Raw genomic sequence first — 18719 nt, forward strand, 5'->3', positions numbered from 1 at the left:
GTGCTGGGCTGGAGCTCAACTTAAAAATATTTATTTCATACTTCTAAATAGTTTATCTTAGTGAATCAGGAAAACCAACAAAAAAACGAGCCTGAGTATTTTATCTTATATTTCCAAACCTTTACTTTCTTAACATATTTCAGCATGGGCCACGGCTTTACTTTCTTTTGACTTTTGTTGTCAGTAAAAGGCGCAACTAAAAGACTGGACAATCTGGAACCCAAAACAGAATATCAGTTCTGTGTTCAGCTGAGTCGACAAGGGGAAGGTGGGGAAGGCCATCCTGGACCACAGGCTAGCTTCACAACAGCTGCACTTGGTAAGTCACATCTTGGGTTTTCACAAATGGGGTGTTCCGGCTGTTATCTGTGGTCTGTCCCCTGATCTCTGCCAGAGCACTTTCATTTAAGCAAAGAAGGCTGGACCTGAAGTAGAGTCCTTCAAAATAACCTCAGGCACAGGGACTAAAAAAAAAAAAAAAAGTAAGGAAAAAACAAAGCCAAAAAACTGAGGTGAAGAAAACCACAAAAAGGCAGCTATTATTTTCCCTGATTTACAGATGAGGGATTTGGGAATGGAAAATTAATATATTTTGTCTGGCTAGGCAGCAGAGTTGGAGGTACAAATCACTTCTTCTGCAGTTTTTCCTCTTAGCGTTAGATAAATTTGCTTTAAAAATGAAGAAGTTTGAAAAAGCGGGAAAGTTTTTAGTCCACTGAGGATAGATCCCAATCTGAATACAGACATACAAAATAAATGAGGATTGCACCAGGAGCTATCCAACAAGACAACAACACAGTTGGTTTCTCACATCTAAAAAGTGCATCTGCAACACCAGCTCACTGAAGATAAGCTTTTGTTGGCACAACAGCTATTGATAAGATACTGTGGGACTATCAGCATCTCTTAGATGTAACTTCTGCCAAATTGTGTGGGGTGTCTGAATTACCCTATGTCACCCCAAGCTAGGGCAAGAGGTTGGGAATAACTGGTACTCCTATTTTAGCTTACATACCAGACATGAAATGTTGTTCCCTGTTTCACTGTGGCTTTTCCAAGGTCTTCCTCCACCAGAAGGTCTCACTCTCTTTCCAAAAAGTATGACATCACTGAATTTGTCATGGCATCCTTTAACACTGAGGACAGAGGAGGACATTCGTGTTGAAGTGGAAAGGAAGAGCGTGAATGACAACGGTGACGAGAGCAGTGTTATTACTCAAGTGCCAGGAAATATGTCCACCCTGATCATTAAAGATCTTGAGCCTAGACAGCAATACATGTGCAGGGTACGGGTGAACACCAGGTCCCAAGGAGAATGGAGCAACTATCTGTATGCATGGACTTTCAGTGACAGTAAGTGCTGATTCACATCCTTCTGTTTAATTCTTCATCTTTCCCCCAGTGATCAGACTGAGTGTCACTTGATGACTATGTTAAATATAATCTTTTGCCTTGGTAACACTTAGTTCCTGACGATCACTTGTGGTTGTTATTGCTATTATTTTGAAAGTTCAGTGTCCAAAGAAATTCTTCTTTTGGAAATTATCAGGAACTAATAATGATTTTTTTTTTTAATGGAAAAAAAAAAGGCTCGAGAATCCACATCGTCATTCCAGTGCAACTCATGCTTCTGACACACATAGCATTTTTTCCTCCTCAGAATGATGGGCCATGAGAGTTCACTACTCCAAGCTCTTTTATTACACAATTCAGCTATGACAATACAGAAATAGTCAGCACTTAAAGAAGAGGAGAAGATGTAATGCAAGGTAAAACCCCTGTGAGCAAAGAGTAGTTAAGTGTGCTATACTGAAGACCACCCTTGAATTCCCTGATTGAGAGCAGTGTGCTTTCATAATGCCACAACAAATGCCCTATCTGCATGAAGTACCATCTGAACAGCTGTCCATCTGAATGGCTGATGGGTGCCACTGCCCATACCACACGCTGGAAAGATGTGCTCCTTACAAGTCACGTGAGGATGCCCTCACTGAGATCCTACATGTGTTAACAGAAGTATCAATGGCTGTCATGGGACACTCCAGTTTCCTGAGCTCTGATGCCAAACTGCAGTAAGAAAAGCATAAGGTTACTGTTTTCCACGAGAAGGTACTTAGCTCAGCAGCCATGGCTGTGTCCACAAGTGTAGCACTCACCCCTGCTGGTGGTTTTCTGATTAAATGTTTGGAAATGTTGGTACTGATTTTCCTTCTTTCTAACAGGCTGTATCCTGGCAGGTAATTGCTGCTTAAAGCAGCGAAAGTATGGGACATGGGAATTACAAGGGAATGATGATTCAGTATAGAAAGAAATTAACCCTTTCTGCATTAATCTGAAAGCAATTTTGGTGTGCTTGCATACAGACCAGATAATGTATATCTTCATCCAAAGGCCACTCCAACCTCTGCTGGAAGTATGGAGTAGTACAACAAGAGTGGCAGCACATCAGGTTCATAAAACTTGCATTCTGTTACCATAACTCATCAACAAAATTCTGCTTCTGTTTAGCCCAGCAAAAGCACTGAGGAAAGTGTTTTGCTCTCTGTGAGAAGGAGAAAGAGATGGATGTATACTCCAATGCTCTCTGTGTTTGTGTTTGTTCTCAGGAATCCCTCCTGCACCATACAACATCAGATTTTCTAACACCACAGACACATCCTCAGTCATCTCTTGGACAGCTGCTGAGGGTCACTCCATCTCCTCCATCATCATCAGCTACAAAATTTATGGCAAGGCTGAGTACAACCACATCGATATTATCATAAAGAACACCAGCATTACTCAGTATCACCTCAAGGGCCTTGAGCCAAACACAGTGTACCAAGTTCAGGTTAATGCTCAAAACAACATTGGCTTGAGCAACCCAAACACATCGTTTGAACTGAAGACTCTTCCAGAAACTAAAGGTTGGTTAATCCACCATGCTGGACTTGCATAAACCAGGTCTGGTGGTATAAACTAGTTAGCTAAGACAGGGTCATAATATTTATTTTTTAATTTTAGTTTTCTTTACTCTTAACTTTGACATACAACACAGCACCACTGAAATTCAATTCTTAGTTCACTGCATGGCATTGGTGAAATGACAACATCCACAATTTGTGTGGATCCACTAGAAAGGGCCCAACAGCTCATAAATTAAAGGATCTAATATAAAGGATATAATAGGTCTATTAGATCGCTGAATGTGACCTCAACTCTGCTCTGACAGAATGCAACAGAATCTGCAGGTGCTTATACACACAGAACTCAGTGAGCATCCAATGTATGTGACATTTTTGCAAAACAAAGAGATGCCTCCTTATGTCTTTAAACAGTTTACAAGGCAGGAGTGTTTAGCTATACATTGCTAATGTATAGCTAAATTCAGAACAATGATGAACTCCTTATGTGCTTCCTCAACAGCTCCCTATGAATCAAAAGGAGGCAAAATGCTGCTCATTGCTATCCTTGGCTCTGCAGGGATGACCTGTGTAACAATTCTCCTGGCCTTTCTCATCATGTTGCAGTTAAAGAGAGCCAACTTCCAGCGTCGAATGGCTCAGGCTTTCCAAAATGTGGTGGTGGGTTTCCACTTTTCCTGTGTCAATTTGCTTATTAACTTTAGCTCATATTTTCCCCTTTTTTTTTCCGATTTCTTTTTCCTGAAAAATTTCCTTCCCAGATACTGACTTCTCTTCATGTGTGTAATTAGTACTGTTGTTGTAAAACTTTTCTGCTAGTGACCCCAGAGCTAAAGGAATCACAGTTATAGGCTATGAGGTAGAAAAGCTGGTTCGAAGAAAGTTGCACATCATTTCCCTTGCTCCCTTTTCTGCCCTGTCACATCTGTGTATGTCACGTATCAAGTCAAACAGAATGGAGGAGCCTGTTCTCCCTATACAGTCATACCTGCTTTTGAAAACTACCATATATTTAGAGTTGCTTTTGAGCATCAGCAACTGCTGGTGAGTGCTGGTCCATTTTCAGTCTGAGGACAGCAAAGCAGGACCAGTCAACGGTGACATCATAGTTCTGGCTGGGAGGAAATTGCTTAAGGTTGTTAACATTACATGGAGATGTCTCTTTCTTTATACACATGTATATATTTGTATCCTGCTGTAGTCTCCTTATCACTCTGCTTTCCAGTGCTTTTCCCTCACTTCAGAGGGGAACCTGTGAAGCAAAATGAAACTGGGCCAAAGAGCTCCTTCATAGGTATTTGAAAAGGTTGTTTCATGAACAGAGAGCCAGGGGTTCATCCAAACAGATGATCAGTCCTCAGGCCACACAGAATAGCTTTGGCTCCTTGTCCTGAAACTTTTCCCAAAGAAGTATTTAATGAGAATGTGTAACTGAAGAGAAGACGTCTCTTGGAGATGGAGATGTCGCCTCCTTATGGAGAAGATAATTTCCTTTCTCTTTTTATTTCCTTTCTACTTCTTGCCTCACCCTTCCTACTGAGCTTAACCAACAGAATTTAACAAAGCCTAATATGAGATAAATCTCAAACTTGAGACTTAAAATTGGTTTTAAATCAGTTTTTCACTTTATTTTTGCCCATGTCCTTCACCTCCAAGATGATTATAAATTTGGTCAGGTGACCCAGGTCTATAAAGGTACTTACACATAAATTATGAGTCTGAATAATTTTGTGGATCTAGGCAGAACTGCTTGTTGCAGTTTGTGTCTAAAGTAGGTGTAAATGCCCAATGTACTCACTTATGTGTAAGTAAGAGATGGATTGGGCTCTGTGTGTGTTTATGAGTGAGCACACAGGTATTTGGGAAAGGTAACCAGAGCATTGCTCAGTGAAGTAGAAATCACAGTTAATATCATTTGCTTAACTCTGTTGCAGAGGGAAGAACCAGCTGTACAGTTTAACTCAGGTACTCTCACTCTGAGCAGGAAAGCCAAAAACAGTCCAGATCCCACTATATATCCAGTTCTTGAGTGGAATGACATAAAATTTCAAGATGTGATTGGGGAAGGTAACTTTGGGCAAGTCCTGAAAGCACGCATTAAGAAAGACGGCTTACGCATGGATGCTGCAATAAAAAGGATGAAAGGTAGTAAAGAGCAGAAATTCTGTGACTTAAGAATTTTCTCGGCTGTTTATTTCAGTTGTTTCTCTGTCACATGAAATGCTTAATAGCCCTCTTCTAAAGCCAAAATAAATATTCAAAGTTGCTAGTTAAGTTGTATCAGCTGTTGCTAGGCCAAGAGTTGTCAGACTTTATTTCTGCATGGTCAAGTTGGTTTCTATTTCTCCTTAATGGTTAATATCATTAACTATCATGTGTTTTTCAATTCATAGTTCAGTATGAACTTCATGTGAGTTCATCTGCAAAGTGGGATGCATTTAATAGAGTGAAGCACAGAGCTAGTCTTGGGGCACAGCATTTGCTCATCTTGCTTTACCGTAGCCATTCAGAGACAACTGTATCTATACATCCATAGGTACACACACCAGCAGGGTCATTCCTTTTCTTCTTATTCACTGGCACGACAGCTACGTTCCAGACAGAACTAGAATACATGCAATATTGCAAGAATGTGCATATTTTATTGCAATTCACTAGATCATTATCTAGGCAAATCAAGAGACACTCTTAAGTAAGATGATTAATGTAAAAAGAGCCAAGGTCTGCATGCAGGCAGAAATAATCAACAGCAGAGATATGGAAAGATTTTTAAGCAGCTAGTTTTCATATGATCTGCTACAACATTTTACATTCTCAAATAGAAGAGAAGTGACATGGTTTATTAAAGATGCGGATTGCTGCTACAGACATTAGGTTCTGACATTTCTCCTTTGATTGAAAAAAATCTCACTTTTTTCAGTAAATACTAATGTACCTTAGAGTTTTTTATTGGGGTTGAAGCAGTAGTGGCCCAGGCATCTCAGAGTACTCATAATAAAAAACAACATGGTTAAAAATTCAGTTCAAAGAAAAACATAAATGCATGCTTATATGATTTTCAGAGTATGCGTCAAAAGATGATCACAGGGATTTTGCTGGAGAACTTGAAGTTCTTTGTAAACTTGGTCATCATCCCAACATCATAAATCTTTTGGGAGCCTGTGAACATAGGGGTAAGATACTCTTGAATACATGAACTTTAAAATCCCCCATAGTACAGTCCATACAGGCCATAGAAACACTAGCTCATAAGCAGGTCTGTCTGCAACATTTGTTCAAAAGACAAATAAACTTGTGTTTGTGTTTAAACAAGCTATCCTTCAGAACTTATGTTCATCAATAGCTCTAAATTCTCCTCTACTTCTAGAAATTAGCCTGTTTGGTGTTTCCCCTCTGGTCTGTTTTATGTTTATTTCTTTTTTCACTCAAGGCAGACTATTACTGACCATCTTTTAATTTGTGATATACTCACTATCTGATGTTTCATTAGGATATCTTTACCTGGCTATTGAATATGCCCCCCATGGAAATTTACTGGACTTCCTTCGGAAAAGCAGAGTACTAGAGACAGACCCAGCATTTGCTATTGCCAACAGTACTGCATCTACACTTTCCTCTCAGCAACTTCTGCATTTTGCAGCAGATGTTGCCAGAGGGATGGACTACTTGAGCCAGAAACAGGTCAGTCTTCAATGCTCTACCCACTGAAAGCAAAGGAAATAATTTTTTTGAGACTATATCTTTTAACGAAATCAAAATAAGGTTTTAATTTTAGCTTCTATAGCATCCACCAGATGAGATTTATTTTCTTGTCTTCACTTAATCCTATCAGATACTATGTCATGGGGAATCATGAGAGAGGCATTAAAACTTACAAACAACATGGTAGTTAACTGCGTTCATCTTCAGATAAAATTTAAAATGTTCTTGGTAGTGATATACCATGGTAATTCATTTTATGTTCTTACTCTGAATGTTTGCCACTTTCAATATAGCGGTAAAGTAAAACATGTAAAGCTCACTGATATGGAGGTGATTTTTTTTTTTTTTTGGTATTTATTTTAGTTTATTCACCGAGATTTGGCAGCAAGAAACATCTTGGTAGGAGAAAATTATGTTGCAAAAATAGCTGACTTTGGCTTATCAAGAGGTCAAGAAGTTTATGTTAAGAAGACCATGGTAAGGATCAAAACAAACTGATACAGGCTATTTTCTTAATTTTTGTTTTCTTGTTAATTTGTGTTTTCATATAAACAAAAATGCAAACTTATAGGTATTACAGAACTGATTATTTAAATATTATTAACTAAAATGTAAAATATATATATCATGTTTATTAATAGGCATGTGTTACTTGCAAATAAATTCTTTACCATGATTATAATATAAAATGTAATTTAAAAATTATTTATGTGAATATGGATGACAGTAAGATAGCTGAGGCAAGCTGGTTTAATTCTATTGAGCAAGGCCAAAGTTAGCAAGAGAGTAACCAGCAAGACAGTGGGTATGTCAGGATCTGTGAGCTGAAAAAACAGCTGCCCAGAGCTAACACTTTGAAAGAGGGAGATGTGTAATAAGTATCATGTAGTTATAGACCAGAAATAGGACTGTGTTGTCAAGGCAACAGGATTAGTCAGAGGCATGCATCATAAGACATCACTTAGGTATTATTTACATTTTGTCTTGATGCTGGTTGCATAATTTTTTTTGTTAACTTTAGTGTGAATTCTCCCTTTGGGAAGCAAATAATAAAATCATGGAATGGCTTGTGTTTGGAAGGGAGTTTAAACTTCACATAGTTCTAACTCAGAGTCCCATCCAACCTGGCTTTGAACACTTCTAGGGATGGGCATCCACAGCTTCTCCAGGCAACCTGTGCCAGTGCCTCACCACCCTCACAGTAAAGAATTTCTTCCATAAAAATGCACAACTTGAATACGTTTATCTACTTGATAAAGTTTACTTGCATGAAGTCAGTTTTCATTAAGGTAATGCAGAACAATTGTTGGCATACAAATTGCAATATTGCTGTTTCAACCACCAGCAAATAAACTTTCATGAAATAATTTCCAGGGACGGCTTCCAGTGCGATGGATGGCAATTGAATCTTTGAATTACAGTGTTTACACCACAAATAGCGATGTGTAAGTATATGTTCAAGTGGCATTTTTAAAATAAATATTTTTCAATATCAAGGAAAGTTTGACAGTCACTGTTAACTCAAAACACTCAGTGGTCATGTCAGCCTGAGTGAGCAAAAGAAAGCAAAAAAATTAAAACTCACAACTAAACAGTTCCTTTTATTTCTTCATCAGTGTCCGACCAAGTTGTATATTCACAAGCTACTTGGATTTGGACCACTACTTGAGCTACATTTCTCATTTGAAATCAGAAACCTTATGAATCTTTGGGAGACCCAGAGGAACTTGGTATTTTAGTTAGTAAATTGAAAATTATATTTGGCAAAGCAATTCTGTAAATACAATATTTGCTGAGAGCTCACAATCTAACAAAGTTCTCTGGTTGACTCCGAGTGGATTAATTTTGCTAATTTTCCTGCTTTCTGATTCTGTGCACACTATCATTATACAAAACTTTATAAAAAATATAGAAGAATGTATCACACTTCTCCATGTTCCTTGAATACTAGCAAAACTATCTACCACTTAAAAATACTAAATCTTGTTGCATTCTTGTTGCATTTCATAATATCCCTCTGTTGCAGATGGTCATATGGTGTCCTGTTATGGGAAATTGTTAGTTTAGGTAAGTATCTGAGTTTTGTACTGCAAAAATAAACAATCCAAGCCAAGGCAGCTCCATTCACTCAGTCTTTTAAAAAATATTGCTTCACAACGTTTAATTTTTTTTCTGTTTCATTCTACTAAATTTTATTTCGCTTCAGTATACTTGGAAATGCAATTTTCCATTTTAAATGAGAAAGAGCCATAATGTCTGTGTTTTCATTGCACTATAAAACCCGAGCCATACATAAACATAAACTTTAGCATATCACGTGATATATAGACTTAATCCAATATGTTTTGAGTTTGATTGGTGGCTTTTCCTCAGCCTTTCTGAGTTTTAAGTCAAGACTTACATGTTAATGACCTCGCGGGGTGGAGGAGTAATAATCTCCTACTCCAAATATTATTGAAGAAAATTTTTGAACATTGATCTTCAAATAAAATTTAGAGTTGATTTCTGCACACACCTCTATTCATAACGATTGTGGTACTGCCTCAAACCATTCAATGTCGTTGTTTTACATCTCCTTTATGATTTGCCCTGGACGTGTGTCCCACAGTCTGCTGGCCAAAAGGTACACACTTGCTGAGGTGCACATTGCATACTGGACTAATCAAGAACTCTGCATTTCTAATTTGTTTTCAGCTTTCCTTAGTAAATGGGTTTGTACTAGATATGGATGGGAACTAACACACTGCAGTGTGGGAAATCAAGTCTAAACTACCAAACACCTGCGGAAAGGAGCAAAACCAGCTTGACAGTAATAGCTCCATGAGTCCATACCTGATCCTATTTACACAATACTAATCAGGGAATAACTTGCCTATTGACAAGAAGGCTACTGGAAAAACAGTTCAAATACAATCAGATGCAGGCTCTCAGATTTGTAGAGAAATTTAGGCCAGGCCCACAGATGATAAAATCTGATACTTAGTTCTATTTTTCTCTTCAATACTGTGTATCAAGCAGTATGGAAGCATTAACAACAAAAATGTAGCTGCAAAATATTCCCTAACATTGGACGAATTTACCTGTTGCTATGTCAGTCATACTTTTCCATTTCTACTATGAAATTAAACTTTTTTTTTTTTTTTGTTAAAACCCCCTTCTGTTTATGACAATGGTTAAACTTTGCCTTAGGTGGAACACCATACTGTGGAATGACATGTGCAGAACTATATGAGAAACTGCCTCAAGGGTACAGACTGGAAAAGCCTCTCAACTGTGACGACGAAGTGTAAGTTCCTGCCTCAGCTCCTACCAGATACTCTGTTCTATACACAACATGACTGGGCTTTAACTCAAAGAGAGCCTTTTTGCTATTTCCGAGTATGATAAAATTCTTTTCAGACAGTGACCAGCTGTGGAAAATGCAACTTCAGCTATGTATAAATCCATTTTCCTCTGAAAAATGGAATGTGCACAATCTTTCAATAAGCATGAATTTGCAGTTTTAATCTATATATCTAAACTGTCAAATGTTGATGTTTGATTTTTAAAGGTATGACTTAATGAGACAGTGCTGGAGAGAGAAACCATATGAAAGACCATCATTTGCTCAGATATTGGTGTCACTGAACAGGATGCTAGAAGAAAGGAAAGTAAGAATGAATTCATAGAAAATAATTAGGCCATGAATAATTTCAATATTATTGAGGTTTCTTGAGGTAATGTACCTTGCATCACACTTTTTCTCTTTATTTCCTTCCCAGACATATGTGAATACTACCCTATATGAGAAGTTTACTTATGCAGGCATTGATTGCTCCGCTGAAGAAGCTGCTTAAGAGGGGACAAATCTTCATTCATCAATGATGTATTGAAGAAAACCAAAATTCAATCTGCTGGAGCCCAAAATGTGATGTGCTGTGTAGAACTGTGTATAGCTCTAACTGTATATAATACATCAATACTGTTTTACTACAGTTATGTATGTGTATATCACACAGTAACCTCTGCCTTCATAGGCTGTAGAAGTGTATATACTGTTCAGATCAGGAATAGACTGAAGTCATGAAATCTTCTGTTTCATATGCAGGGTTTTCTTTTTTCCTAGTTATGTAGATATAGTGTCTACATACATATTGTAATGCATTAGGTATTGCCATCTTGGGGTTTTTTTATATTTTCCAAGAGCTACTGATAGCAAAGTGGTAACTTATTGCAGTATTCCATTTCATTTCATTGTGTTTCAAACAAAAATGCTAAGATCAGTGCAACAATGAAAGTTGTAATACAGTGTGCTCACCGAGGATAATTAAGAGAGACTCCTATTGGAATGTAAAAGTCGGCTAGTAGAAATGATCTACTTCAAAAATTCTATTCACACCTGTACGATACAAGGCATGCTATTGCTCTTTCATTGCCCAGTTTGATGGTCAGTTTTTGCCCATATGCAAAATATACATATGTTTTGAATTGTTTAGTGCTATCAGAGGCAGCCATGCAGCAACTATCACAAGGCATAGGACTGAGGAACATACTACATATTGTCAACCACATTTTTACATCTGAGACATTCAATTTGTATTTCATGTAATAATTTCACTGCATAATTATAAATTACTACCTACTATATACAAGCAGGGCTTACTTTTGCTTATTTTACTCCCTTATGCAGTCTGCAGTATGGTATGGCCTCTTAAAAATATCACACGAAAATGCTTCAAAACAGTGATATTTGACCTGTCACATAGGTCTTTCATCCTTAGGTGACACAAACAGAGGCTTGATTGTCCTGAGCTTCTGATGTCAAGTCAACCAAGAGGGATTCGGTAGACTTATCCTATCCAAATTTCACACATCAGCTAACCTCATGTTTTGCACATATCATCCCCTCATCCCCTTGTGACTCACCCTCTCATAACTGACCATTGGACCACAGTGACCTCCCAGATGTGTGGATCAGGTCATCCCCTAAGACTTGAAGAGAGATGCTTGAGGGAGTAAAAATTTCCCCTTATGATACTTACTTTGTGGACGGGTTTTTGATTGGTTACAATATAGGTTTATTACAGCAGAGTATAAACATTACCAACATACACCAGGTTGACTCAAATAGAAGCACCAAGAGCCTTATTAAAAGTGAATAAGCCAACAAACAAGGGTGCTGAGATGACTTGTGTGGCCATGAGACAGGCAGAACTTGCACTGGTGCTAGGCATAAACTAGGAGTATATTGTTGGGGATTAAAGTAAATTTACTTATAGAATATTAGATATTAATTGTGTAGGTTTAAGTTTAATTGTAACTTGCTTACAGTTTAGCACGAGTGGGCCCTGCTCAAAACTTAGTGTAGGTGAACTTTAAATGAACTCTGTTCGTTAGCAAGAATTACTAAGCAGGGGAGGAAACAGAGAAAGACTGGTTATCTTCAGATAAGGGTTGAGACCCTGGAGTCCTCCAAGGCTGCCCCAAGATGGAAGATAAGAGCAGCTAATGGCACATGGACATGGAGAAAGAATCCAGTCAGGTATAAGAAGACCCTCAACCATAAATCACCACTGGACCAAGAGGCATGTACAGGGCACATGAAGAGTGTATGACGATCTTGTGCACAGACTGTAAGGGTGTAAAGGCCCAGGGATTTCTCTGTTCTGGGTCCCACTCCAGTGGTATCCAGCCCAAGCTGAAATAAACCAACTCTGCCTTGGAACCTAGGGTCTGAACTCTTCTTTCACATTTACAGAGTGCACAGATTCACTGGACCAAGGGACAACTCCAAAACAAAAAAGAGAAACAAATTCAAATATATATTTTTCATAAAAGACTACTTGGCCAGGGTTTTTTGAAGCATGGGCATTGCCTTTTGCAGTCCAACTGGGTCCCTACAGATCAGTGAGGTGAATAAGAACAGATTTCTAGTGGGTGTTTTCTAGACTTCCGGGCAAAGCTGCTAACAACTTCTGCTGGAACTGCTCCACTTTATGTACAGAATTTTTCACAGGTCCAAACAGCTTCTTGTCTCACATAATTCTAACAAGCAGACACAACTGACTATTCTGTCGCTTGATGTGAACTTCCTCTTCTGTGGCAAATTTTCATACGGACCAATATGTCACATAAGTAAAGAATCAGAGTCATTCATCAACTCAACGGGTTTTAATAATATCTGCATTTTAAGTGCTCAAGTCTCACTGTAAATTTACCTGAAGGGTATTGAAGTACCCTTACAAGCATTCTTCATTTAACATTGTTGCATGCATTAACTTTCTAATCTAATGTAATATTTTTTTAATTACTATTTAAAAAAAACCACAAAAAATTAGTAGCTTAAATACACAGCTTGAGATGTCTCTATTCAGTCTACACATCACAGAAGTACATTAGAAGTAATAGAAACTATTAGAAACATCCATTAGTTCTCTTGCAGTCTCAAATATACAAATTGCTTCTACACTTGAAGCATGCACTGGGTACCCCAGGTTAAAGAGTTAGGTCTTACCATCTGTTATCCAGTGCTGCAAAGCCCGATTTATGAGGGTAGGTGGTATAAAAAGGTTTTCAGCTTAACCATCAGCAGGTTGTAAATTCTGCTTTCCACAGCATAATACATCAGAACCCTCATTTTTCTGGGTGAAAAGTGAGGTATAACTACCCTCGGGGATGTCTGACTTTAGCTAATCCGCTCAATTGCTGTACTTGTCCCAGTCCTCAATTACCCAAAAGGAAGCACACATCTGGCCTTAAGTGGCAGGGATATTTAATTCTTACTTCTCTGTGGACAGTCTGTACCTGACACAACTTCAAAGTCAAACTGTGCCCCTCTCTGCTAACCAAAATATAATGGTCAGGCATTTGCTGAAACTGAAATACAAAATGTTGACTATTGTATACCTTTCATCAAAATGCATAAATACCTGACGGAAGGAAGCAAGGTAGATGGAAGCAGAGTCTTCTGAGCAGGATCCAGTGGCAGGATGAGAACCAGTGGGCATAAATGGAAATCTAGGAAAACAGGTGGTCAAGATATTGAAGAGGTTTCCCAGAAATTTTAGAGTCTCCAGCCTTAGAGATATTCAAAACCTGACTGGACACCACAGAGGACTGGAAGTTCAAAACCTGTTTGGAGCTGCATGGGTTGGTTCAATCACTTTTGTTTTGGTAAGCTTTGTGGAGTACATTTCACTCCTTGTACTTCCTTTTTTCCCCCCCCCCCTTTACCTCCAAAAAAGTAACTTCTCTTACAACTGAAAAGAAATGTGATAGTGGAAATTATTTTTCTTTCCCTATTCCAGATCCTCATGGAATTCACCCGTTGCCAGAGAGGGCTGAATCTCTGCCTGACGAGCTGTATTTATTGACTTTGGGCCTCAGAAATAAAGATATTGGAAAAGTCATGGAAAGGTCTTTAATTTAAGAACTGCCAGTCTTTCCAGGTACACGCACTTGCTTAACAGCTGAGATAGCTCAGGAGTGATCACCATGACCCTTGTTAAATGAAGAGGGGAGGGGGGTTTCTCATGACCTATTTCTTTGTGGCATCAGCACTGACTGCCCACAAAGCTCTCCCATACATACTCTTCACTCCTTCTCCAGTTTACCCATCATCCTGATAAAAACTCTTTGTAAAATGGATGTGAATAAACACAGTCTGTGATTTTGTGATTTCCCCTCCTAGACCAGAAACCACATTTCAGTCCTATCACGGGAGAAGAAACAGAAGCATTTTGGGAAAACACTGGGAAAAGGATCATGCCAGTGATGGATTTTATAAGAAGCACCAAAATAAAGGTGAGTATCAAATTCCCTTTCTGATGTGTGGTGTGTATGGCCACAGAAGCCTGGGTGTGTGTGAAGGATGAGTGTTTCCTGGGGTGTACTTCATGCTGCACGTGCTCCTCCTGCGTCCAGAAATGCTCTGTGAATTGTACTAGGAACAGAGTTCAAAAAAGGTTTAGATACTTTTAAAAAGGAGTCCTAACGATTTCACAGTACACCCTGTTTATTGAAAATCCATTTGCATGCAATTTTCTCCAATCTTTACAGCCAACCATATTATATCTGTACTTCACGTAGCCACAAACTGAGTTACTCAGTACATTCAATACTCACAGTAGACTGTGGTATATCACCAGGATCTCCATCAGGAGTGCATAATTGCTACTTGTAGCATTTCTAGTGATTTAGATCCTGATCCCTATGTGTAAGGGCCAAAACTCAGCTATCATCAGGAAGGAGCTTGATGGGCTTAAGCAGCAAGCCTTGGGCAACAGGGGCTGAGGGAAATTCCATCATCTAAGGACCAGACATGACCCACTGTTATTCAACCATGTGGATTGTCCTGTCTCCTGCAGCAGGATATGGAAAAACTTTGTAATGATGCTATCAGTCCATGCAGAAGCCCCTTTGTTTTCTCCCCTCCCTTGTAATCCTTGTTTCTGGAAATGTTAACCATCCTCCCACCAGTGTAATCCTGGTTACTGGAAATATCAATCCTCTTCCCCCCAAATGTAATCCTGGATACGCGAAATGTTAACCATTTTTCCCCCATATGTAATCCTTGTTACTGGAAATGCTAATCAATTGGGTAGTCCTCTAGTTGGCATAACCCAGCCTCCTCATTAGCATGTTCTGCCCAGAGACCCTTAAATAGCATTTTACCTGTTCAATAAAGATTCCAGTTTATGCCCCCAAATCTGGGATTGTTTGGACCTTTACACTTATGGAGTGAAGTATGTGAAATTACCTATTTGTTACCACCATATGAAAGGTATAGTAGCTAATTCCCTCCTTTCTGCAATGAAAATTTAGGTTGAATCAGGGAAAAAAAAGTGGGAAAAGCCAAGGAATAAACCTACTGCACACACAACACCCTACTGCTGCAGTGCTATGACATCTCAAACAAGCATTTCGGGCCTGTGATGCATCTCTGGGAGCTTCTCTGGGCACATCAGTGAGCTGTAGACAACTGGCTGTAGTGGATGTGAAGAAAGCAAAAAAAAACCAGTTTAAACAGAATGTGGGACAACTTAGGTGGTGGTGGTGGGAGGAAACCATCAGTCCAAAATGGGCAAGTCCCATCAAAAATGGGAGCTTTTTGCTACTGAAAAATTCTTATCATTCAGAGACAGTTCAAAGAGAGTTCAAAAAGCACACAAGAAATTTCAAGCACTGCTTAAGGCCAAAATGGCACATTTCTCAACTAGCTGCATGTCACTTCTCTTCTGAGGTTCTCCTATTGATGGAACCAAAGCTACAGCAAAAGATGATGTGCTCCAGGGACATTTTTAGAAGCGGACCTTCGTGGAACTAGTTCAAGCTGGCATGATTTGGATTTTGTCTAATGGGAGACAGAACATAGGACAGACTAGAAAGACACTGGTGTCTGAGGGTTTTTCCACCTTACCATGAAATGGTTTTCCTTAAAGTAAGGAGGTTCTCCTTCCACCATTTTATTCCCACAATGTCAAGTGACCAGATGTCCACTTCGGGGCCATATACATCTTTTGTTACATATTCTGGTGTCATCCAGTAAAGAGTCCCGACCAACAAGCTCCGTTTGCTCTGCTCAGGAGTGAGGTGAGCACAGAGGCCAAAATCATCTGAGGAGAAAAACAAACATCATTAAACCCAGTTTGAATTAGGAAACCAAGCAGAAGAATTCTCCCTTCAGTCTGAGAGCATAGTGTTCGATCTACCTGGAAAAGTGGCCATGCTCTCTTTCCTCAGGGCTGTAGCCAAGGAAATACAGAATTGGCCACTTCACTAGAAGCTTTAGATTGTAACTGCATGCCTCTGGAAGGGACACACACAAACCAAGGCCATTCTTGACACCTTGCTCCTCATGATACCTTTCTGCACACTGCAGCTCTGCTCTCAGTAGCAGGGGTCCCTGCACTCCCACAATCAACATTTTTGGGTAACTGGCAGTCAGTGTTACACAGCCCCACATTGCATTCCCTGAATGCTGTGCCAGACCAATAATAACCATCCATTTTGACAAATCCATCCATGCTAAGAAGAATGTTAGAGCTTTCGAGATCTCTGTGGATCACTTGGTGATGGAAACTTTTTCCTTACCTGTTTATTTGTTGTAATGGGCTGCACAGAGTCTAGAGAGGAAGAAATCCCTAAGGGGTCTCTGGCAACAGTATGAAAGTGGATCACTTTCAGGCAGGAGGTTGCCTGACAAAGATTTTATTGCTAGCCTTGGCAGCAGACTTGGAAGTTAGTCATGTTTCAGAAGCAAACACCATTTTGGGTGGAATGATATTCTCTTACACTGAGGACTGTGATAACTGAGTCCCTATTTGTCTTTGCTGTTAGTTTAAAATTCTGCCACCATGTTTGCTCATGTAGGCAAGGAATGCACTACAGACAGGCTCCAATCTAGAGAAGCAAAGTTGGGACATTAGTGGTTTTTTCATTCTCATCATCTTCTTTCTTCTCCTATTCCATATAATCTCCAGGTAGTGCTACTTTGGAATAATCCAGAAAATGAGTAGTTAATAACTTCTGAGTCAAATGTGTTGTTTTTTTTTAAAAAAAAAACCTGTATGTGCTGATGATTTGACAGACTGCAAAACATGTTTCCTGCAACAAGTGACTAAAAGCAATTTATTAAATTATAAAGCAATACTATTCCCTTTTTTTAGAATGTTACCACTGTTTAATTAAGAACTCAAGAGTCATATGGCATTGTGTTTCTAAATACATCCCATTTCCAACAACTCTGTACATGCAGGACATTCAGGAACCTTCTCCTGCATCAAGCTCCCATATCACTCTAACCTGCAGCCTTCATGGTACAGCATACCAAGCAGAATATCCCTCAATCAGCATAAAAATTTATATATACTTCGAAAATGAGGTTCCACTCTTGGATCTGAGGTGTAAGATAATGGTCGCAATGGTTAGGAAACCAACAAGTTTTTGTTGTGAACCAATATTTTTTTTTTCCTCTTCCCCTTGTGAAACAGTGAATCTGAGTCAGAGCCAGCCAGAGAAACAGCTGAGAGTGTTCGATGGTTATGTTCTGACTTTATGCTGTGTGGTTGTTGGAGATTCTGGACAAGTTCTACATACTTTTGCCTCCCATGTGCTTCTGCACCTGCACACACGCAGAACAAGCCAAATTGTAGTGCTAAAATGGCGGAAGAGAATGGTCTTACTGAGCTCTCTCAGGAAAAACTTGATTTGACTAAAAAATAACGAGAGAAAGAAGTATCTCCTGCCTTTATTTTTTTTTTTAATTTTTTTGATATCTAGCAAAATGTAAGCTCTATAATAATTTGTACCAGAATAAAGTTTTGATTAGAACATAACATAAGGCAAAATACATTTCCTAGTTATGAATGCTAAAAAGACAAGCAAAATGACTTTCATAGTGGAAACAGCGCTGCTTCTCCGGAGGTTATCCTGGTCTTTATGGCTGCTCTTCTTAATTGTGAGAACTGGGATATGCTTTCAAAAGTGGGATACGGTGACACCATCACACTGAGAGCTGCCTTCAGGTAGCCAGAGGCAATCAGAAGGCAGCTTGTCTGAGAAGACCACAAAATTTACACTGGAGGAAAGAGGACACTGACTTAAAATAATACCATTATTCTTTAGTCTTACAAATGGAGCTGCAGAAGGACTAAACAGCTTCGCTCCCACATAACTCCTCGCCCTTAAACTCTGCTGAGTGTAGCCTGGGGGAAAGGGTGCTGTAATTTGTAATAGATCCTATTAAAAAAAAAAATTGAAAAGAAGCTTTCTCCTACTGAAGAGTCTTATTGTAACACACATCCTGAGATTTTACCTACAAGCGTAAGGCTAAACACAACTTTCAGATTTCACCTTTATTCTTGCTTGACTGTAAGATAGAACTCCTTCAAACATGTTTCTCATTGCAAGGTTTTTGTGTAAACTCTAAAGACATAGTTTCAAAATGCAATATTTTTCATTAAAATAATGCAGAGTATAGAACTTCTGGTAATATTTGGCATGGTTAACTTTAAATGAAAAACCTGGGAAAGGTAACCTATTCCTAATCTGCAATAGTTTTTCAAACTAACTGTGACTGCCACTGTGCCAGAGCCTTTTAAAGAAATTTTAAGGCACAAGAATCTTTCTAGCTTA

The 18719-nt window shown here is 38.9% G+C and overlaps 1 protein-coding gene and 1 long non-coding RNA gene across 3 annotated transcripts in view; one reads left to right on the forward strand and one right to left on the reverse strand.

Annotated features, from left to right (window-relative positions):
- TEK (TEK receptor tyrosine kinase) overlaps nt 1–12309 on the forward strand; it is a 36928-nt gene extending 24619 nt beyond the window's left edge. The window contains exons 11-23 of one of the 2 annotated variants that reach the window (XM_064640958.1): nt 185–319; nt 1060–1353; nt 2607–2906; nt 3406–3563; nt 4838–5048; nt 5966–6076; nt 6394–6584; nt 6969–7082; nt 7980–8050; nt 8632–8672; nt 9795–9891; nt 10156–10255; nt 10367–12309. In XM_064640958.1, the coding sequence (XP_064497028.1) occupies nt 185–319; nt 1060–1353; nt 2607–2906; nt 3406–3563; nt 4838–5048; nt 5966–6076; nt 6394–6584; nt 6969–7082; nt 7980–8050; nt 8632–8672; nt 9795–9891; nt 10156–10255; nt 10367–10441 (1898 nt within the window). In that variant the 3' untranslated portion in view covers nt 10442–12309. The remainder of the gene's footprint in view (nt 1–184; nt 320–1059; nt 1354–2606; nt 2907–3405; nt 3564–4837; nt 5049–5965; nt 6077–6393; nt 6585–6968; nt 7083–7979; nt 8051–8631; nt 8673–9794; nt 9892–10155; nt 10256–10366) is intronic. The other variant, XM_064640959.1, reaches the window with a different exon arrangement.
- A 927-nt stretch (nt 12310–13236) lies between these two features.
- LOC135406630 (uncharacterized) lies at nt 13237–16379 on the reverse strand. Its single transcript, XR_010426388.1, has 2 exons — nt 16003–16379; nt 13237–13601 (listed from the first exon to the last, which is right to left on the reverse strand). It is a non-coding gene; the product is annotated as an uncharacterized LOC135406630 (long non-coding RNA).
- Between the last annotated feature and the right edge of the window lie 2340 nt (nt 16380–18719).

This window comes from Pseudopipra pipra, chromosome Z, assembly GCF_036250125.1.
Source record: "Pseudopipra pipra isolate bDixPip1 chromosome Z, bDixPip1.hap1, whole genome shotgun sequence".
Classification (NCBI taxonomy): domain Eukaryota; kingdom Metazoa; phylum Chordata; class Aves; order Passeriformes; family Pipridae; genus Pseudopipra; species Pseudopipra pipra.